Source organism: Rhinoderma darwinii, chromosome 4 (genome assembly GCF_050947455.1).
Source record: "Rhinoderma darwinii isolate aRhiDar2 chromosome 4, aRhiDar2.hap1, whole genome shotgun sequence".
NCBI lineage: Eukaryota > Metazoa > Chordata > Amphibia > Anura > Rhinodermatidae > Rhinoderma > Rhinoderma darwinii.
Genome location: NC_134690.1, coordinates 297,132,029 through 297,154,030, shown reverse-complemented (window position 1 = coordinate 297,154,030; position 22,002 = coordinate 297,132,029). Strand labels below are relative to the sequence as shown.

At 41.6% G+C, this 22,002-nt stretch overlaps 1 protein-coding gene across 26 annotated transcripts in view; it reads right to left on the bottom strand.

Moving 5' to 3' along the window:
- AFDN (afadin, adherens junction formation factor) overlaps positions 1-22,002 on the bottom strand; it is a 529,325-nt gene that overhangs the window by 200,161 nt on the left and 307,162 nt on the right. For all 26 annotated transcript variants that reach the window (XM_075862614.1, XM_075862630.1, XM_075862615.1 and 23 more), the window contains one exon: positions 8,552-8,646. In XM_075862614.1, coding sequence (XP_075718729.1) covers positions 8,552-8,646 — 95 coding nt within the window. The remainder of the gene's footprint in view (positions 1-8,551; positions 8,647-22,002) is intronic.

Here is a 22,002-nt window from a genome sequence, read left to right as displayed (position 1 = left end):
TAAATACTCCACCTCCAAAGCCGCTAAGTCAGCTTTAACTTGTAATCTTTGTTGGGCGAGTCCACATCTATGTGAAGAGATAGCCCGTATAGGCCTTAAAAGCATCAAAAGTCATCCCATGAGCTGCCCTTCCTTCATTAGATTCCCAAAAGGTAGGCATTTCAACCTCTAAGGAGCCCACAATATCTCTACAAGATAGCCAAAGGGGGCTAGCTCCATATCCGTCACTTTGCCACCTTAGGAAATCCCAGAGTAAGCAGTAAGGGGCAATACTCAGAAATTCCACAAGGGAGGTATTGGGCATCATAACAAATTAGGGAAGCTGCATTACCAAATGCCAGATCAATTCTGGAGAATGATCTATGTGCAGGGGAATGACCTGAATAGGCAAGACAGTAGGGATGGGGAGTACGCCAAATCTCTTGAATGTGGTAAGTAGTGACCCAATGTGTTATACGAGTGGGATTACCAACACCACCTCCAAGTCGGTTCAATTCTGGATTGAGGAGTAAATTAATAGTCACCCAATATTAGAAATGGTGCAGGGCCTAGACTCGTTAACAGTAACATAATATCACCCAGTAACTGAATATTAGATGGAGGATTATAGACGTTGACAATAATATAATGAGGTGAAATATATTTGGCATAGCAGTACAATAAATCTACCTCTAGGATCTATTTCCACAGAAGTAACTGCAAATTGAATAGATATATGGACCAGCAGAGAGACCCCGAGCAGTAACTGGAAAAAAAAATTGTGATATCTATGACCCACCCACGGGCACTTAAGGGCTTGTACTTTGGTGCCCAGCAGATGTGTTTCCTAAAAGGAAAACTATATGTGGGTTATATGAAGATAAAAAATTTAAGACCAGAGAGCTTTTAAATTTATGATCAAGACCCCTTTCATTCCAGTCGATAATTTTAAGATTTTTTTTTAAAGTCTCCATGAGATGTAAAGAGACAAACAGTGGGACATAATTGATATATAAGAATATGACTTGCAACAAGATAAAGGGTGTCCAGAGACCCTAGATGTCAACCCACGAATCCAGGAGAGTTCACAGACTGCATATGAGAGATCATTTAAAGGTATGAAAAGCAGAAACAAACAAAACCCACTCTACCAATCCCCCCGAACACGAGACAGGCTTCATATCCAAAGACACCGAAAAATCCAAAATACAAAAGGAAATAGTGAGAAACAAAACAAATAAGTGCTATCAAATGGTTAAATGAGGGGGCGGTTTCCCTCCCCAAAAGAAAGAAGAGTTGTCAGAAGTAGCGAACCTGTATATTCTAGCAACAGAAATTGGAAGACATAGCTATCAGAGCATAATAATTCGAAGTGCAGCATATCTACGTATAGAGCAAACTGAAAAGGATATATAATACAACAAAAGGATTAAATCCCATTGAGATCCATCCAAGTAAAGAGGTGTTCTGGCTGGTCCAGGAACACTGTAGATCCATTATGCACCAGCCTGAGTTTTGCAGGATATATCATGGAGTATGGTATTTGTTTATCCCTTAGCCTCTGTAAATATCTGGCGCTGTTTTTGCACTTCGAGAGAGTAAACAGGGAAGACTCTGACCTGGGTAGTATGCTTAGGAGGGCCTGGTTTCCTCGCTAGTTCCAGTAGCTGGTCTCTGCCCTTATATTTGAGAAACTCTGCTATGAACATACGAGTAGGCGCACCAGGCGGAGGGGCCCAAGTCAGGATGACAATGGCAGCTCATCAATGAACACCGTTGAAAAGTACATGTTACATATCTAAGCTCTACCTTTGACCTATAAAATGATTTCCCCACAGTCCTCTTTTAGGCTATGTTCACACGGGGTCTTTTGCCGAGTTTTTAGACGCGGAAACCGCGTCGCAAAACTCGGCAGAAACGGCCCGAGAACGCCTCCCATTGATTTCAATGGGAGGCCTCGGCGTCTTTTTCCCGCGAGCAGTAAAACTGCCTCGCGGGAAAAAGAAGCGACATGCCCTATCTTCGGGCGCTTCCGCCTCCGACCTCCCATTGACTTCAATGGGAGGCAGGAGAAAGCGTATATCTCGCTGTTTTATGCCCGCGGCGCTCAATGGCCGCGGGCGAAAAACGGCGCGATAATTGCCGCGAAAATCGGCGTGCAGGGAGAGGAATATCTGCCTCAAAGTTCCAAACGGAATTTTGAGGCAGATATTCCTCCCCCAAAATACTCCGTGTGAACATAGCCTTAGAGGGCAAATATTATCAGATATTTTTCTTAGTCATTTACACTAGTACTCATTCATTTCAATACACCCCCAGCTTCGTTGATTTCTCTATAAAAGGATGAACTGATTACAGATGTAGCCATCTTTATCTTGACTCAACGCATTAAAACATCGAGTGACCACAAAACATGAGGACAAAATTATCAAATTGTGATCCAAATGGGAGATTTAAAAGAGCTTATCAGATCCCAGTAGCTCTGATGGAAACAAGGTTTAAAAGCATGTCAAACGGTCAAGCACCACCTTGGCTTAAAGGGATGTGTTGCAGCCGGAAAACTGCTGCTTAGGTCCATTAATGAAAAGGAGCTGGACTACTAGTCAGTGGAAGAAGGTTCTTTTCATAGACTAATCGAAGTTTGAGGTGATTGGGAGCAAGAAACTAAAGTTCATATATGTCATGTGACAGGTAAACGCAAGCTTTCTGCTTGCATACCACTCACAGTCAAGCATGGCGTAGCATGCCATCCCATTGAGCACCCGTCATATTGGGTATGGTTTCACACTATAGTAAGCCAACGACCCAAAACATAACTCTTGTCTGTGCAAAAAGTATATTCAGTCAAAAGAACAATAACCGGTGATGAAGAACATGGTTTGACAATCCCAGACTCTCGATTGCAATCGATGCGAGATGTGCACATTGCGAGCCAAAATCAACTTTGGTAGTTGCTACAAGAGAAGTAGGCTGCAATCGGAGCTGAAACTTTAGATACGTTGACCAACAAGAATGCCTGCATTTGCACTGCTGTGATCGCTGTTAAACGGTGGATACTTTGATGAGAGGGAAAGTTAAGGAAATAAATCAAGGCTTAAAAGGGGTTGTCCAGACACTGACAACTGATGACCAATCCACAGGATCAGTATAGGATCGGTGGGGGGGGGGGGGGGGTCAGACACCCGGACCGTTTAGCTGCTCCGGCTGCCTCTGGGCACTGGATGGCCATCCGGAAGCAGTAGGCTCCGTTCGCAGAATAACAGCCGAGCTGCAGTACTGCAGCCCTACTCCTATTCAAGTGAATAGGAGCAGACCCCCACTTATCAGATTCTGATAACCTATCCTGTGCATAGGTCATCAGTTGTCCATGCCTGGACAACCCCTTTAATTAATTTGTAAACAATGTTCATGAGTACCAAACGTGTATATTTGCTTAAATACAGTAAATCCATAGTCATCACAAACTACTTTCTTTTCTTCATTATAAAAAATAAAATAAAAAACTTGATGATTTGGGTGGTGTATTGAAATGAGCAGTGGTGCATATAAAAAATGTGGGGATTTATTTTAATGTTTTTAGCGGTTTGTTGTTCTGCGGCTAAGGTTTCTAGCTTACATTTCCCAATACAGATCTTTGTAAGCCTTATGAACCCTCAGCTTCCAATGTTTTAAATGCTAATCCTAGACATTTCGTTACTGGAGGGTATAAATGTAATACAGGATTCATCGAATATATCTTTAAGAGAGGACCGGTTACTTCCTCAAACAACTGCAGCGGACATCTAAGTTAGGCCTCATTAACACGAGCGTGAATCACATCAGTGTGCAAACAGACCCATTGATTTCAATGGGGCCATTCACACATGGGTGATTTTTCACGCAGCGAGAGTCCGTTGCGTGAAACTCACTGCCTGTCCTATATTGGTGTAAGTATTTTCCCTTTTCAAGTGCATATCCTTAAATTTTTCGGTTTTAAAGAGGCTCTGTCACCAGATTTTGCAACCCCTATCTGCTATTGCAGACCCCCACTTATCAGATTCTGATAACCTATCCTGTGGATAGGTCATCAGTTGTCCATGCCTGGACAACCCCTTTAATTAATTTGTAAACAATGTTCATGAGTACCAAACGTGTATATTTGCTTAAATACAGTAAATCCATAGTCATCACAAACTACTTTCTTTTCTTCATTATAAAAAATAAAATAAAAAAATTGATGATTTGGGTGGTGTATTGAAATGAGCAGTGGTGCATATAAAAAATGTGGGGATTTATTTTAATGTTTTTAGCGGTTTGTTGTTCTGCGGCTAAGGTTTCTAGCTTACATTTCCCAATACAGATCTTTGTAAGCCTTATGAACCCTCAGCTTCCAATGTTTTAAATGCTAATCCTAGACATTTCGTTACTGGAGGGTATAAATGTAATACAGAATTCATCGAATATATCTTTAAGAGAGGACCGGTTACTTCCTCAAACAACTGCAGCGGACATCTAAGTTAGGCCTCATTAACACGAGCGTGAATCACATCAGTGTGCAAACAGACCCATTGATTTCAATGGGGCCATTCACACATGGGTGATTTTTCACGCAGCGAGAGTCCGTTGCGTGAAACTCACTGCCTGTCCTATATTGGTATAAGTATTTTCCCTTTTCAAGTGCATATCCTTACATTTTTCGGTTTTAAAGAGGCTCTGTCACCAGATTTTGCAACCCCTATCTGCTATTGCAGCAGATAGGCGCTGCAATGTAGATTACAGTAACGTTTTTATTTTTAAAAAACGAGCATTTTTGGCCAAGTTATGACCATTTTTGTAGTTATGCAAATGAGGCTTGCAAAAGTCCAAGTGGGTGTGTTTAAAGTAAAAGTCCAAGTGGGCGTGTATTATGTGCGTACATCGGGGCGTTTTTAATACTTTTACTAGCTGGGCGCTCTGATGAGAAGTATCATCCACTTCTCTTCACAACGCCCAGCTTCTGGCAGTGCAGACACAGCCGTGTTCTCGAGAGATAACGCTGTGTCGTCACTCACAGGTCCTGCATCGTGTCAGACGAGCGAGGACACCGGCATCAGAGGCTACAGTTGATTCTGCAGCAGCATCGGCGTTAGCAGGTAAGTCGATGTAGCTACTTACCTGCAAACGCTGATGCTGCTGCAGAATCAACTGTAGCCTCTGGTGCCGGTGTCCTCGCTCGTCTGACACGATTCAGGACCTGTGAGTGACGACACAGCGTGATCTCTCGAGAACACGGCTGTGTCTGCACTGCCAGAAGCTGGGCGTTCTGAAGAGAAGTGGATGATACTTCTCATCAGAACGCCCAGCTAGTAAAAGTATTAAAAACGCCCCGATGTACGCACATAATACACGCCCACTTGGACTTTTACTTTTAAACACACCCACTTGGACTTTTGCAAGCCTCATTTGCATAACTACAAAAATGGTCATAACTTGGCCAAAAATGCTCGTTTTTAAAAAATAAAAACGTTACTGTAATCTACATTGCAGCGCCTATCTGCTGCAATAGCAGATAGGGGTTGCAAAATCTGGTGACAGAGCCTCTTTAAAACCGAAAAATTTAAGGATATGCACTTGAAAAGGGAAAATACTTATTACATACTAAATGGGAAAACATTGGTTAAACTGACCTTGTAGAGCACTTACCATGCCAGTAAACCTAACTGTAGCACCCAGTAGAAGACAAAGACGGAGTGGATCCAGCGTTGCTGTGGATAAAAAGGAACTTGTTCCAAGTTTAATGGAGATGTTTTAAAATAAGGATCAATCTGGATGATGTCCTGGGGTGCTTAGGAGAGATGTGGAGAAAATTGGAGAAGCCTACGCGTTTCAAACGCTTCCTGCGTTCTTAATCATGGCTGGGATTAAGAACGCAGGAAGCGTTTGAAACGCGTAGGCTTCTCCAATTTTCTCCACATCTCTCCTAAGCACCCCAGGACATCATCCAGATTGATCCTTATTTTAAAACATCTCCATTAAACTTGGAACAAGTTCCTTTTTATCCACAGCAACGCTGGATCCACTCCGTCTTTGTCTTCTATTGAATATACATCGCGTGCCGACGCGAGCATCCGTGCGGTGACTCAAGTGCAAAATCTACACACAAAAGGTGAGCTGGAGGTTTCGTCTCCCCCTCTTTTTTCTGTAGCACCCACTGTTAGGAAGTGGTTTCCAAGGCAAAAAAAATAAAGAAATCATGGGGTGCATCACAAGGGGCAACGATGCACATTACGAACAAACATGGTTCTACCACTTTTTAAATCACTTGTCAGACCAAACATGTAATATAGTGTACAGTTTTGGGCACCAGTGCCCAAGAATGACATAGTAGAGCTGGAGCGGAATAAAATGTGGGAAACCGAAGTATTAAATGGATTGGGTGGACTAAAGTACTTAGAAAGATCAATAAAATTAGGATTATTTAGTTGAAAAATGACAGCTGAGAGGGTGATCTACCTAGTAACTATCGGAGAAAGATCAAAACAGATATCTCCCTCATGATCTAATTATACCCAGGACTGTAACTATAACAAAAGGGCATCTTTAACATCTAGAGGAAAGAAGATTTCTACCCCAACATAGATGGGGATATTAACTGCAAGAGCATGGGGACTATGGAATGCTGTGCCAAGGGAAATTGTCATGGTTCACACCAAAAAAAAAAAAAGGAATTTAAAAGAGGTCTAAATGCCTTTTGGGAGTGTAATAATATTACAAGCCATGTTTAATAGATTACTGGAGATGGATTGTTGATCCAGGGATTTATTGTGATTGCCATATCTGGAGTCTGAATTTTGATGAGGACAATTGGCTTTTGCCTCATAAGAGTTTGACTTCCTCTGGATCAACAATGCAGTACATTATATGGTAAAGTAAATGGTGCCATGAAAAACTATAACTTGTCCCGCAACAAAACAAGCCCTCATACAGCCATGTTAAAAAAAAAAGTAAATCTCAGTGACATAGAACTGAAGTCTCCTAACTGCATTCTCAATGTATGCCTATGTGATGCAGCTTCAGCCTGTCTCCCCCTTGTTATAGACTTCTTAGTCAGCTTTACACAGGAGGTAGTGTGAAGCTGCAATTTATAGAAATATACTAGATATTCTGCACACACACGGACTATCTATACTATCTGTGAGTGCGGAGTCAGGGGAGTTTGATAACTCATTGTATGGACTCACCTATAGCACTGCAATCCTGTTCTCTTTAGAGAAGACAGAAAAAAATCTCTTCAGCAGCACTCTATGAATGAGATGCACATACAGAGAAACAAGGCGGGTAGAGCTGTGTAGTAGTAATGGGGTCTCGGCATTTGGCTCGTGCACGAAATAGTCAAACTTTTTCTGCAGTCATAGGGATTTTATGGAGACGACGCGTTTCAAGACCGAACTGGTCCCTTCATCAGGTCATTATAAGAACACATGCAGTGTGGGCTCCATTTATATACATCAACAGCCCAAGAGAAAAAGAGGCGTTTAGAAAAAAAACAAAAAACACAACAGAGGGAGATAATTGGTGTGACGTCATATCCTCTCGATAGTCTGGGTGTTAAAAATAAAGTTTCATTTAACTCCAAGTTAAAAACATGTGTCCATATATTTGCAAGATCTTAAAATTAACGCATACGGCAGCGTGTTGTTATAATGCTGGTTACATTACAACAACACGTTATCTCTCTCTGTTGTCTTTTTTGAAATGCCTCTTTCTCCTGGGCTTTTGATGTATATACATGGAGCACATACTGTCCACATGAGTGCAGAAAAAATGTGACTTCTTCGCTCACAAGCCAAGCACCGAGACCCCAATACTGCAATTTTTAACCCTTTCATTTCCGATTATTCTTCTTCCCTGGAGTATAGATTGATGCCTCAAAGGGATAGCAGTGGGTGGCTGGCAGCAGCAAACAAACGTATCTATGCATGCCATACAATAGTGATGTGCCTACTGCACAACTCTAACAGGTGAGTGAAATACCATCTGTCAGTTTTGCAAAAAATTGTCCACTAATTATAAACAATATTACCTTAGAGGAGTGCCATCTCTCCCTTGTTAGCCACACAGGAGAGACCGACTTCCTGTCTACTCATGAGAGCCTGGCCTATTTTGGTGGTCAGACTGAGATCACATGACATAACTGCCCATAATGAAAGGGTTCAAAATACATGGATGCAAATGTGCTGGGAAGAAACAAATCACACTGCTAGAATATTGCTAGTGAGTTAGAATTATATGTGCAAAAAAAAATAATATTAAAGAAAAAATGGGGTTCTTCTTTAATAAGGGCAAAATTTTAATTGATCCTGGGATATAATGTAATCTAAATATGTAACAAAGCATATAGGGGACTAAAAATCTTGCCTTTACTTTGCTGCCAGGCTACTTACATTGTGTTTAGCATACCTGTAAGGCCTCCTTCACATTTTATTTTTTTAAGAGAAAAAAAAAAAAAAACACAAAAGAAAAAACACAGTGTTAAGAACTTTATATTTTCATACTATTAGCAAACATCTGCCCACTGCAAGAAATTGACTTTGCTTTGAAACTTATTTCTAACCTATCTTAGGCCTTTGTGAGTGGTTTTCTTCTGGGTCATCTAAAAATGTAGGCATGTAGTTGCTCAGTTCCAACTGCAAGCAGTGCACTAAATGTCTAGGGAAGAAGGGGAGAAAAAGGAGAGGAATATTAAATAAAAGAAAAGGTAAATAAAATAAAAAAACACAAACAAAAAAATGAAAACTTGTGAATGTCACCATTTGTTCCAATAACGTGCTAAACAATTATTGTAAATCTTACTTCATCTATATATACTTGTCAGCCATAACATTTAAATCACCACCTGTCCTATATTGTGCAGGTTCCCCTCGTGAAGGTGTTGTGTGGTATCTGGCACCAAGACAATACCAACAAATCTTTTGAGTCCTTTTTAAGTGCTTATTTTTCAGCATATCTCATGGATGCTCAATCGAATTGCGTTCTGGGGAGTTTGGAGGCCAAGTCAACACCTTGAAGTCTGTCATGTTCCTCAAACTATTCCTGAAAATTTTTTGCAGTGTAGCATGGTGAATTATCCTGCTGAAAGAGGCCACTGCAATTCGTAAGTACCGTTGCAATGAAGGTCTGCAACAATGTTTAGGTAGGTGATGCGTGTCAAAGTAAGGCCCAATACACACTACCATAACTTTGATTCACAATTACGAGCCGTAATTGCGGATCAAAATACTGATTCATTCATTTCTATGGCTAACAGACACCTTCCCATATATTTACGGGAAGGAGTCCGGGCCGTAGAAAACATCCGTAAAAAATAGGATATGCCCTGTTTTTTGATTTAACGGACCGTGCTCCCATACGTTATAATGGGTGAAAAATGCGGATGACTGTCTGAGCCCGGCCGTGCCTATAATCACGGCTACGGCTGTGAGCAGGGAGCCTAACACCTTCTTCCATTGCTCCATGTTGCACATCTGATGCTCAAGTGCCTAATGTAGGCCATTTTGTCAGCCAAACAGCCACAAAACCCATTCTAATCATAGCCAGCATGGACTTTTCCAGCAATTTCTGCTATAGCAGCTCTTCTCTAGGAATGAACCAGACAAGCTAGCCTGTGTTCCTTACACGCAATTTTCCTTCATTGGACCACTTTTGTAGGGACTAACTACTGCATACCGGGAACAGGAAACAAGACCCGCCAATTGGAAGATACTCTGTCCAAGTCGTCTAGCCATCACAATTTATCCGTTGACTCAGATCAGATACGTATGGTTGCCCAGTTTTTCTGCTTCCAACACATCAACTTCAAGAACAGACTGTTCACTTGCTGCCTAATATATCAGGTGCCACTAACGCTATAATATATATATCAAGGTTTTTCACTTTACCTGTCAGTGGTTTTAAAGTTATGGCAGAATGATGTGTGTATAGGCTTATGGCAGGGGCTAGACCTAGACTTTTGTTTTGTAGTGAGCGATAAATCACTGTTCATAGGAACAAGCTAAGCTAGGGCTATTTCAAAAAATAAAATAAAATTTGAAATTTGTGAGATAAATCGCTGTTTCTAGGAATGAATCTGGTAGCTTCAAAATTCCTCCAGACAAGTGTGTAGCTCTGAAATCCCAGCATACAGCAATTTAAAAAACAAAACATAACCGTTTGACTAGATAAATAGCTCAAGCCTACTGAACTCCATTGGACAGGGATTAAATTGCTCATTTAAAAAAAAAAACAACCAAAAAAAAACCAACATCTAGGTCTAGCCCCAGCCTAACACAAACTACCTACATACAATTACAGAAAGACTACAGAATTAAAAAAAAAATATAAATCTTTGCCTCCATGTATATATTACAGCGAACACCTGGCAGTATGGCCAAGAACGGAGCCTCTGATCCGGCCGATTAACCCCTTAGATAGAGGTCAAAAGCGACTGCTGCATCTTAGTGGTTAATAGCAGATCAGCACCCCCGCGACACGCTATGGCAACCGGAGGCCTCCTGGTCTGCCAACTACGGAAGTTGCTTAGGCCCCGCCGGGAGGCGGAGCCTAATAGGTTTGCTGAGAGTGAAATATTGATAGCTCTAATGCAATGAACTACATAGACAGTGCAACATGGTAGGACAGCAATCAGACAGTTGGACCATCAAGTCACCTAGTGGGACCCAAAAAGTTAAAAAAAGGTAAATTTAAATGTGCAAAAGTTAAAACAAAAACAAGTCGTTTATTATAGGAAAAAAAACTGAAAACATTAAAAAAAGTACACATATTTAGCATTGCCATGTTCGTAACGACCCAAATTATAAAATTATTATTCCCGCACAGTGAACACAGTGGAAAACAAAAACAAAACTACGCTAGAATCGCTGTCTTTTGGTCACCACTCCTCATAAAACATTGAAAAAAGTTGCATGTACCAATAAAAACTTCAACCCGTTCCGCGAAAAACAAGCCCTTACACAGCATTTTTTTTTACTAAAAAATTAAAACAAAAAACTTCTAGCTCTCAGAATGTGGTGACAAAAAAAATAAATGATTTAAAAAAAATGATTTTATTGTACAAACTATGCAAAAACCTATCAATCAATCTATCAGCCGTAATCGTATCGACCCGCAGAATAAAGTAAAAATTGTATTTACAGCCCATGGTGAACACTTAAAATAAATAAAATTTAAAAAAAAACTCAGAATTGCTGGTTTTTGGTCACTTTGCCAAAAATTAGAATAAAAGGTGATCAAAATATTTGCGATAAGCCCACTCCACACTATGCGGGTGTCAGCTGTGTATTACACCAGAGACTAACAGACAGGAAAAGTGATTGCTCTGTTACAGGAGGCAGTAAAAATGACAATATACTGCAATACATTTGCTCCCTCCCTCTGTGAAACAACTTAAATGTCGTGGTCACTATTGTCCACGGCATTTAAGGAGCTAAACGGCAGGGATTAAAGGTTTCTCCAAGTTTAGACGATGCAGTGGAAGCCCGGCTGTCATTCACAGATTAGCTCCCTCGGTGATCATGCAGGCACAGTTTCTGTGCCTGTACGATCACAATCATCTACATGCACGGTGGACTGCACTAATGGCTGGATTTCTATGCCGTGCATGAACGGGATTCTGCGCCAAGGGTTTAATGGATGGCCTAAACTGGGAGAATGTCCTCAAAAAGAAAATAAAAAAAGTACACAAACTGAACTGGACATTTTAAAAAGACTCTTAAAATAGGTCCTGTGAAAAATATATACCCAAGGGCTTATTTACACGAACGTGTAAAACGTCCGAGCAATGCGCGTGATTTATTACAGCTGTTAAGTGCCTTTTGCGATGCGCAAAATGCCGTGTTTTTTGCGCGCGCATAACGCACACGCTTTTGTGCATCCGGCCTTATGGGAATAAAAAAAAGCTAGAAACTGGATGAAACCAATGTGGTTAAATAAAACAGTAAGGCCCCATGCACACCAACGTAAAAACGCCCGCAACCATGGGCCCATAGACTTCTATTGGCCACGGGTACCTCCCCGTATGCTTACGGAAGGTGCCCGGTCCGTTAAAAAATATAGAACATGTCCTATTTCAGGCCGTAATTACGGCACAGGCAGGCCCATAGAAGTCTAAGGGGCTCCCGTAATTACGGGAGCGTTGCTAGGCGACATCAGTAAATAGTCAGTGTCCAGGGGGCTGAAAGAGTTAAACGATCGGCAGTAACTGTTTCAGCACCCTGGATAGTGACTACCAATCACAATATAGATGAACTTGTAAAAAAAATAATAATAAATAAATAAAAAAAAGACGTTCATACTTACCCAGAACTCCCTGCTTCTTCCTCCAGTCCTGCCTCCCGGAATGACTATTCAGCCCATGTGACCGCTGCAGCCAATCACAGGTCAAGCACAGGCTGCAGCGGTCACATGGACTGCCGCGTCATCCAGGCAGGTCGAGCTGGATGTCGAGAGGGACGCGTCACCAAGGCAACGGCCGGGTAAGTATGAATTTCTTTTACTTTTACCTCGGAAAGGGCTGCCCCTTCTCTCTATCCTGCACTAATAGAAATAAGGGGCTGCCGATTAGTGCAGAGCAATTTTGCAGCGAAAACGTGCCCGTAAATACGGGTGGTAGACTGGTGACACCGGACCCGTATTTACAGGCATGGGTCCGTAAATACTGGTGCAATACGGGTCGAATACGTGTGACCAAGGACCCGTATTTACGCCAGTATTTACGGGAGGGAAAATATATGTTCGTGTGCATGAGGCCTAAGGGGGCAATAAAATATAAAAATAAACTTTTAAACTACTAAAGCAAGACGGTAGTGACGTGGCATAAAACAATTTTAAAGAAAAATATAAAATGTGTAAAAGACAACGGCAGCAAAAAAACAAAAACAAAATACTTTTCAAAAACATAGAAAACTTAGGGTATTAATAATAATAATAATAATAATCTTTATTTATATAGCGCCAACATATTACGCAGCACTTTACAATTTAGAGGGAACATGAAACAAACAATATCAGACATTACATAGTGACAAAGTTCATTTACAATTCAAACCTGGGTAGTGAGGACCCTGCTCGCAAGAGCTTACAATCTATGAGGACATAAGGGAGACACAAAGTGTAACAGTGTTTGTTCTGTACAATAGTCCGGCCATTTTTATACACATGCGGTGGTAACATAAAGCTGCATGAGCCGGTCACCAGCCACTATCCGTGTATGACGGACATGAAGAGAAGGAGTGTGAGGGAATCTTATTCTGATGACTAATCTAAATGGAGGGCCATGGAAAGGAGTCAGATTAGGGAATGTTATAGGCCTGTCTAAATAGATGTGTTTTCAGGGCACGTTTAAAACTGTGGATATTGGGAATTAATCTGATTGTCTGGGGTAGCACATTCCAGAGGACGGGTGCAGCACGAGAGAAATCTTGGAGACGGGAGTGGGAGGTTCGGATTATGGAGGATTTTAATCTAAGGTCGTTGGCAGAACGTAGAGTCCGAGTAGGGTGGTAGACAGAGATGAGGGAGGAGATGTAAGGAGGTGCAGCACTGTGGAGAGCTTTGTGGGTGAGAGTAATAAGTTTGAATTTTATTCGGAAGGGGATGGGCAACCAGTGCAGTGACTGGCACAGATTAGAGGCGTTGGTGTAGCGGTTGGTCATAAAGATGAGCCTGGCTGCTGCATTGAGGATAGATTGGAGAGGGGAGAGTTTAGTGAGGGGAAGACCGACTAGTAATGAGTTACAGTAGTCAAGACGAGAGTGAATCAGAGCAACAATGAGAGTTTTGGCAGTTTCCTCCGTAAGAAAAGAGCGGATTCTGGAGATGTTTTTGAGGTGAAAATGACAGGAGCGTGAAAGTGATTGTATGTGAGGAGTAAAGGAAAGATCTGAGTCAAAAATAACCCCGAGACAGCGGGCGTGCTGCTTAGGAGTTATGATAGTGCCACACACAGAGATGGAGACATCAGGTTTAGGGAGGTTAGTAGATGGTGGGAACACAAGGAGCTCAGTTTTAGAAAGATTCAGTTTCAGATAGAGAGAGGACATGATGTTAGAGACAGCGGACAGACAATAACTGGTGTTCTGTATTAGAGCAGGGGTGATGTCACGGGAAGAGGTATATAATTGGGTGTCATCAGCGTAGAGATGGTACTGGAAGCCAAATCTGCTGATGGTTTGTCCAATAGGAGCTGTGTAGAGAGAAAAGAGGAGCGGACCTAGGACTGATCCCTGAGGAACCCCGATATCAAGGGGAAGAGGAGAAGAGGTGGAACCAGCAAATGACACACTGAACGAGCGGTCAGAGAGATAGGAGGAAAACCAAGAGAGAGCCGCGTCCTTGAGGCCAATAGAGTGGAGCATGTTAAGTAGGAGTTTGTGGTCTACAGTGTCAAAGGCTGCAGAGAGATCCAAAAGAATCAGGAGAGAGGATTTACCGTCCGATTTAGCCGCTAAGAGATCATTTGAGACTTTAGTAAGGGCAGTTTCTGTGGAGTGTAGAGTGCGGAAACCAGATTGTAAGGGGTCAAGAATGGAGTTAGCAGAGAGATAGCGGATAAGGCGAGAGTTGACCAAGCGTTCCAGGAGTTTAGAGATGAAGGGCAGATTAGAGACTGGTCGGTAGTTGGCAGCGCTGGATGGGTCAAGTGTTGGTTTTTTCAATAATTGTTCACACGGCCTATTTTCAGCCGTTTTTCAGGACGTAAACGCCCCGAAAAACGGCTGAAAATACGGGGGCTGAAAGCCTCCAAACATCTGCTCATTGATTTCAATGGGAAAAACGGTGTTTCGTCCCCACGGGGATTTTTTTTTTCCGCGCAGATTGTGAAAAAGCAGCGTAAAAAAAATGCACCGTAAAAAAGAAGTGCGTGTCACTTCTTGAGCCGTTTTTCATTGTCAATAAAGAAACAGCTCGAAAAACATCCGTAAAAACCACATCAGAAAACGCTTCATGCTTAAAAAACGGCTGTAAATCAGAGGCTGTTTTCCCTTGAAAACAGCTCTGTATTTTACAGCCGTTTTTGATTAAGCGTGTGAAACTACACTAAAACTGAAAAGTATAGGCCCTCTCAGAAATAATCTGGGTGTAAGGGTGGAGAGGAGCATGAAAGAATAAAATTTAAGCTGTAATTTTTACTGCACGGTGAAAGCCGTAAAAAAGAAACCCAAAAAAGCCACAAAATTCAATATTCAGTTTTCCGCCGCCTGCAAAAAACTTAAGCTTTCACACCTCTATTGAAAAATTAGAAAGTTATGGCTCTTGAAAGGCGGGGAGTGAAAAAAATAAATCAGTCCTCAAAGGGTTATTACTTGGGGGTTTTACCATTTGACCTCAGAGCCCTGCAACTGTGGGCCAAAGCCATAAAAATCACCAAAATAGGCCAAAAAAATGCGCATGTTGCTTGTCACTTCTGAGCCCCGTCATATGTCCAGGCAAATAATTAATGCCTTGAAGGGTGTAGTTTTCAAAATTAGGTCACTTCTTGGGGAATTTCACTGTACTCTGGTACCTCAAGAATTTAGCAAATGCGACATGGCACCCAAAAAACAATCCAGCAAAATCTGCATGCCAAATAGTGCTCCTGCCTTTCAAAACCCTGCAGTGTGTCTAAACAGCAGTTTATCACCACATATAGGGTATTGCCGTATACGGGAGAAATTGCTTTACAAATGTTGGGTGGCTTTTTCTCCTTTATCAATTGTGAAAATTAAAAACATTCTACATTTTAGTGGGAAAAAAAAAGTTGATCTTCATTTTTACAGTTTAATTCCACAAAATCCAGCAAAAGACCTGTGGGGTGTAGATGCTCACTATATCCCTACATAGATTCCTTAACACTTTCAGGACACCGCCATTTTTAAAATTCTGACGTGTTAATTTATGTTGTAATAACTTTGGAATGCTTTTACCTATTCAAGCGATTGAGATTTTCTCGTGAGGACTTGGGGCTTTATGTTAGAGGTAAAAATTGGTCGATATATTCAGTGTTTAATTGTGAAAAATAGCAAAATTTTGAGAAAATATTGAAAAACTAGCATTTTCTGAATTTAAATGTATCTGCTTGTAAGACAGAGGGTTATAGCACACAAACTAGTTACTAGTTCACATTTCCCATATGTCTACTATATATTGGCATCATTTTTTGAGAATTCTTATTTTTCTAGGACGTTACAAGGCTTAAAACATAAGCAGCAATTTCTCATATATTGAATAAAATTTCAAAAGCCTCTTTTTTTAGGTACCAGTTCAGTTCTGAAGTGGCTATGTGGGACCTATATATTATAAACCCCCATAAAACACCCCGTTTTAGAAACTAAACCTCTCAAAGTATCCAAAACAACGTTTAGGCAGTGTATTAACCCTTTAGGTGTTTTATTGGAATTTAAAGCAAAGTAGAGGTGAAATTTACAAAAAAAAAAATAATAATTTTTTCCCGAAAATCCTTTTAATTCCATTTTTATCTGTAAAACTGAAGGTTTTACCAGAGAAACACAACTCAATACTTATTGCCCAAATTCTGCAATTTTTAGAAATATCCCACATGTGGCCCTAATGTGCTAATGGACTGAAACACTGACATTAGAACAGTGGTTCTTAACCTTATTGGACCCCACCAGTTTCATATGCGCATTCGCCGAACCCTTCTTAATTGGAAAAATAAAATATGATTTTTTCAAATTCAAAACATAGGTTTATATTTTACTGGTGCACAAAATGAACCGTGCATCAACATCACTGTGTTCAAAGACCAAAACCATCAAAAACACAAAAACATAATAATGAATATTTACTGGAAATCAGTGTGACTTCTGCTGCTGCCATTCAGAGACCAGTTCAGAAATGCGCGGCTTCACCTTGGCAAGTGCCACTCATGTCATTTTCGCAAAAACAAAGTCTGCTCCTTTTCTTCGTTTTTAAGTCCAGCATCCTCGAAAAGGATTGCTCGCAAAGATATGTTGTAACAAACAGTATGAAAATCTCCAGAGCTTTCTTAGCAATAACAGGGCACGTTACCATTTGTTGACAAAACGTTGGGAGCGTTGTTGTTCACCCATGCTGGATATGACTCTCTTGTATGGAAGTATCCGTCGAGAGACTTTGCAAGCTCATCTAAGTGCGTGGCTATTGCTTGCTTCAGTTCCGCAGGTACAGAAATGTCTCTGATTCCAGATACATCTTCGATCTTACTTACACAGTCGTCCAGCAGGGGAAAGATTGCGAAGTTATCATTCTCTGTTCGTCGTTTCCATAACGGTAGCTTTTTTTTAAAATGCCTTCAGGTTTTCTTCCGCTTCGATGATGTTGATTCCACCGCCCTGCATCTGTTGATTGAGATGATTGAGTGCTGCGAAGATATCAGCCATGTACGCTAAAATGAGAATGAACTCAGAATTTTTGAAGCAATCTGCATGACAATGTTGGTGCTCTTGCAAAAACAGGGCTAATTCCACACGCACGGCAAAAACACGATTCAGCACCTGTCCCCGGGATTACCACCGAACGTTAGAATGGTACAGAAGTACCTCGAATTCAGAGCCCATTTCTTTACACAGCTCACTGAAGATGTGGTGCCTCAGAGCACTATTTCGCACATAGCTCACGCATTCCACTACAATTTTTAATACTTCAGCCAGTTTTGGAGGCAAGGTTTTTGCTGCCAACGCATGCCTGTGCAGAATACAATGCGTAACAATGATGTGTGGTGCATCGGCTTTCACTAGTGCACCAAAACCAGACTTTCTTCCCAGCATGACTGGAGCTCCGTCCGAACAAACTGCAGAAAACATATCCCACGAAAGTTTGTGGTCTTTGAAAAAGTCATCCACAAGTTTCGACTGCCTTAGTTGTTATTGTAAGAGGCTTTCAAAATAAAAAATCTTCCTTTATCACGTCGTCTTTCACATAGCGGACAAATACAGCAAGCTGGCTTAGATTGGAAATGTCTGTGGTCTCGTCGAGTTGAAGGCTGAATTTTGCCGGGCTAGAAATCAGATATGCAACTACTTGAGTCAAGATGTCTTTGCTCATGTCCTCTATTCTGTCGGTGATGGTGTCATTTGAAAGAGGAATTTGGGAAAACGTAACTTCAGAATCTTTTCCCAGCATGATATTCGCCATCTTCGCCGTGGTTTTATGAGTGTTTCACCAATGGTGTGTGGTTTGCCCTGCTTTGCGATCAGGTAAGCAACTTCGTACGATGCTGTGAGGATCGGTTTGTTGATGGGTACGAAGCCAAGAACAGGCAGAGTAGCCTTTTCATCGACTCTGGCTCTCTTCACCTTGAATTCAGCGAGTGTTGTATTCTTGTATTTTCCATCTCCATGCAGCTTAACAGGTTCCCGACCGCTGGCCGTATTTATACGGCCAGCGGTCAGGGTCTCTGAAGTCCGCCGTATAGACTATTTACGGCGGCACTTCAGAGACTGTGCACGCGCGATCGCGTGCACACAGCTCTGTGCCCTGGCTGTTGCTAACAGCCATGGGCACTGGGCAGAATGTCAGGGGTCAATCTTTTGGCCCCTGAACATGTGATCGCTGTGAAAACCAATCACAGCGATCACATGCATTTCTGCATAGAAAACAGTGTGCACGCGATCGCGTGCACACAGCCCTGTGCCCACGCTGTTACCAACAGCTCTGGGCACTGGGCAGAGTATCAGGGACCAATCTGATGGTCCCTGAACATGTGGTCGCTGTGAAAACCTATCACAGCGACCACATTTGTTTTATTTTGACTTTTCTGGCAGTAAATCTCCTGCCTCTTTTCTTCTCCTCAAACATTGTTTCAGTTTGAGGAGAAGAAGAGACTCGGGAGAATTGCTGCCAGAAGATTACAGTTACACTCTAAAACATTCTCTGTATAGATAGATTTCTATCTATACAATCTATCTATCCATCTATCTTTTTTTTCTATATATCTACCTTTCTATCTTTTATTCTATTAGAATAGGCAGGTAGGGAGTATATAATTATATATATATCCACATATATATAATATATATAGCAATAGCGGTTTATTTTTTTGTTAGCGGTAGTGTAGATATATATAGCAGTTAGTTTGTGTGTTTTATATAAAAAAAACAATTTGTTTAGTTAGTGTTAGTGTTAGTTACGTTATGGCGAGGAAGTTGTTTAGCGCCGAGGAGGCATACGCCATGCTGTGGTCTGAGTCGGAGACCGCATCAGAGATGGCGTCCGAGATGGAACCTGTTTTAGGTAGTGACGATGACAGCGTCACTTCAGGTTCATCTTCAGGGGACGTTGTCCCTGATGCAGTTGAAACTGCAGAACTTGAAAGCGCAGGGCCAAGTAGCGCTGTAGCACGGGACAGCCTGGTCCCTTCTGTCCAGGCTCTTGTATGGGCACCTGCCCCATCTTTTGGGCCTAGAATCCACGGATTTACTGACACTCCTGGCATAACCGTGGACAATACAAATTTTGTCCAAATGGATTACTTCCATTTATTTATAACGGACGACATCCTAAATCAGATTGTCCACGAAACAAATTTATATGCCACTCAATATATAAGGCAGAAACCTTCATCCACCCATGCCAGAGATTGGACGCCCACCAATTTGCTGGAATTAAAAAAATTTTGGGGGCTCACCCTAAATATGGGTATTGTCAAAAAGCCCTCCATTAGGTCTTACTGGTCAACAAGACCCGCCCAAGCCACCCCAGTATATTCTGCAGTAATGCCCAGGTCTCGTTATGAGACAATAATGAGGTTCCTCCACTTCAATGACAACGCACAGGCCCCCCCCAAGTACCGATGCAAACCGGGATCGGTTGTTCAAAATAAGACCGCTAATAAATTCCCTGAATAATTTATTTCTGCAACTCTACACCCCTGAGCAGAATGTAAGTGTGGACGAATCCCTCCTCAACTTTCATGGCAGACTTAGCTTTCGCCAATATCTACCTTCAAAAAGGGCAAGATATGGCGTTAAGCTCTACAAATTGTGTAAAAGCGGGTCAGGATATACCACCGCCTTCAGAATTTATGAAGGGCGGGACCGCACAATAAATGTTCCTGGATGCCCCCCTGATCTTTCCACCAGCAGTAAGTTCGTGTGGGAGATAATGCAGCCTCTGCTTCACAAGGGGTACCACCTGTACTGTGATAATTTTTATTCGAGTGTGCCCCTGTTTAGGCATTTGCATGCTGAGGACTGGGGCATGTGGTACCATGCGCAAAAACAGAATTGGTTTTCCACAGCAATTAGTGGGGAAGCGCATGGTAAAGGGGGACTCCTGTGCTTATGCATCTGAAGAATTGCTAGCGGTCAAGTTCAGGGATCGCAAAGATGTGTATGTGCTAAGCACGATTCATACCGCAGGAACAGTGGCAGTGAGGGAAAGGGGGGCAACATCGGACAAGCACAAACCAGTGAGCGTGTCCGAATATAACAAGTACATGGGGGGGGGGTGGATTTAAGCGACCAGGTTTTACAGCCCTATTTAGTAAAACGCAAAACTAAAACCTGGTACAAAAAAGTGGCCATTTATTTGTTACAGGTGGCCATCCACAACTCATTTGTGCTCTACAAAAAAAACAGAGGCAGAGAAAAAATTATTGAAGGCCTCATTTTTGATGTTCAGGACATTTTCGTTGAAAATATATTTGCCCTACATTACGTTTTTATTTTTCCCCTGATTTTACTCCAAGGGTGAGGGAGGGAATGGGTGGGTGAGGGAGGGAATGGGTGGGTGAGGGAGGGAATGGGTGGGGGGTGGATGTCATGTTTGCATATTCTCTAAAGTTCATCTGCTGGAGAGCTCCATTTGCATAAACCTGCAATTTCTTATTTTAGAAAACCCCCAAAAATAAATTCCCATTATACCCCTAGATGAATATTTTGGGATTTCTGCTTCAAGAGCAGATATTTTGGAAGTGTTATAGAAACTCTGTTGAGTTTTGTAAAACCAGCTTTGAAAAAAAGCAATTTGTGAAATAAGCTTCTTCTATCGTCCGCCCTCCTACATCTCTATGTGATAAATAAGGCACACATATTTGGTATCCCCATGCTCAGGAGAAGTGGAAGAATGTGAAAGGAGATGAATTTTGGCCGTGGTCTATGCCGTGTGTAAAAAATGCTGGTATAAACTGACGCATTTGCTAAAAAATTGCTAATTTTATTTTGATCCATCTTATTCAAGAAACTTTCAGAAGAAAACTGGACTGTCTAAAAATATGATAAACCCCTTGAAGAAAACCTTGTGGGGTCTACTTGCGTGAATGAAGTAATTTATGGGGTGATTCTAATCTTTCAGCAGCATTAGGCCCCCCAGAAAACAGTATGCGGCTATAAAATCAAGTGCAGAATTCCTGGACCGAAAAGGCCAAAAAGCCTCCTTTTATGCCAAGCCCTGGCACATGCCCGCACAGTGAATAAGGCACACATATTTGGTATCCCCATGCACAGGAGAAGTGGAAGAATGTGAAATGCGATGAATTTTGTCCGTGGTCCATTTTGTGTGTGAAAAAGCTAGCATACACTGACGCATTTGTTAAAAAAAAAAGGTAATTTTATTTTGTTCCATCTTATTCAAGAAACTTTCAGAAGAAAACTGGACTGTCTAAAAATATGATAAACCCCTTGAAAGAAACCTTGTGGGGTCTTCTTGTGTGAATGAAGTCATTTATGGGGTGATTCTAATCTTTCAGCAGCATTACGCCCACCAGAAAACAGTATGCTGCTATAAAATCAAATTCAAAATTCCTGGACCGAAAAGCCTCCTTTTATGCCAAGCCCTGGCACATGCCCGCACAGTGAATAAGGCACACATATTTGGTATCCCCATGCACGGGAGAAGTGGAAGAATGTGAAAGGAGATGAATTTTGTCCGTGGTCCATACCGTGTGTGAAAAATGCTAGCATAAACTGGCGCAATTGCTAAATTCTTGCATTTTTTTCCAATTTTGCCCACTTTAGAGAAAAAAATAAAAATGATATATACTGACAAATGCCACTAAAACAAAGCCCTATCTGTCCTTAAAAAGAGTGTAAA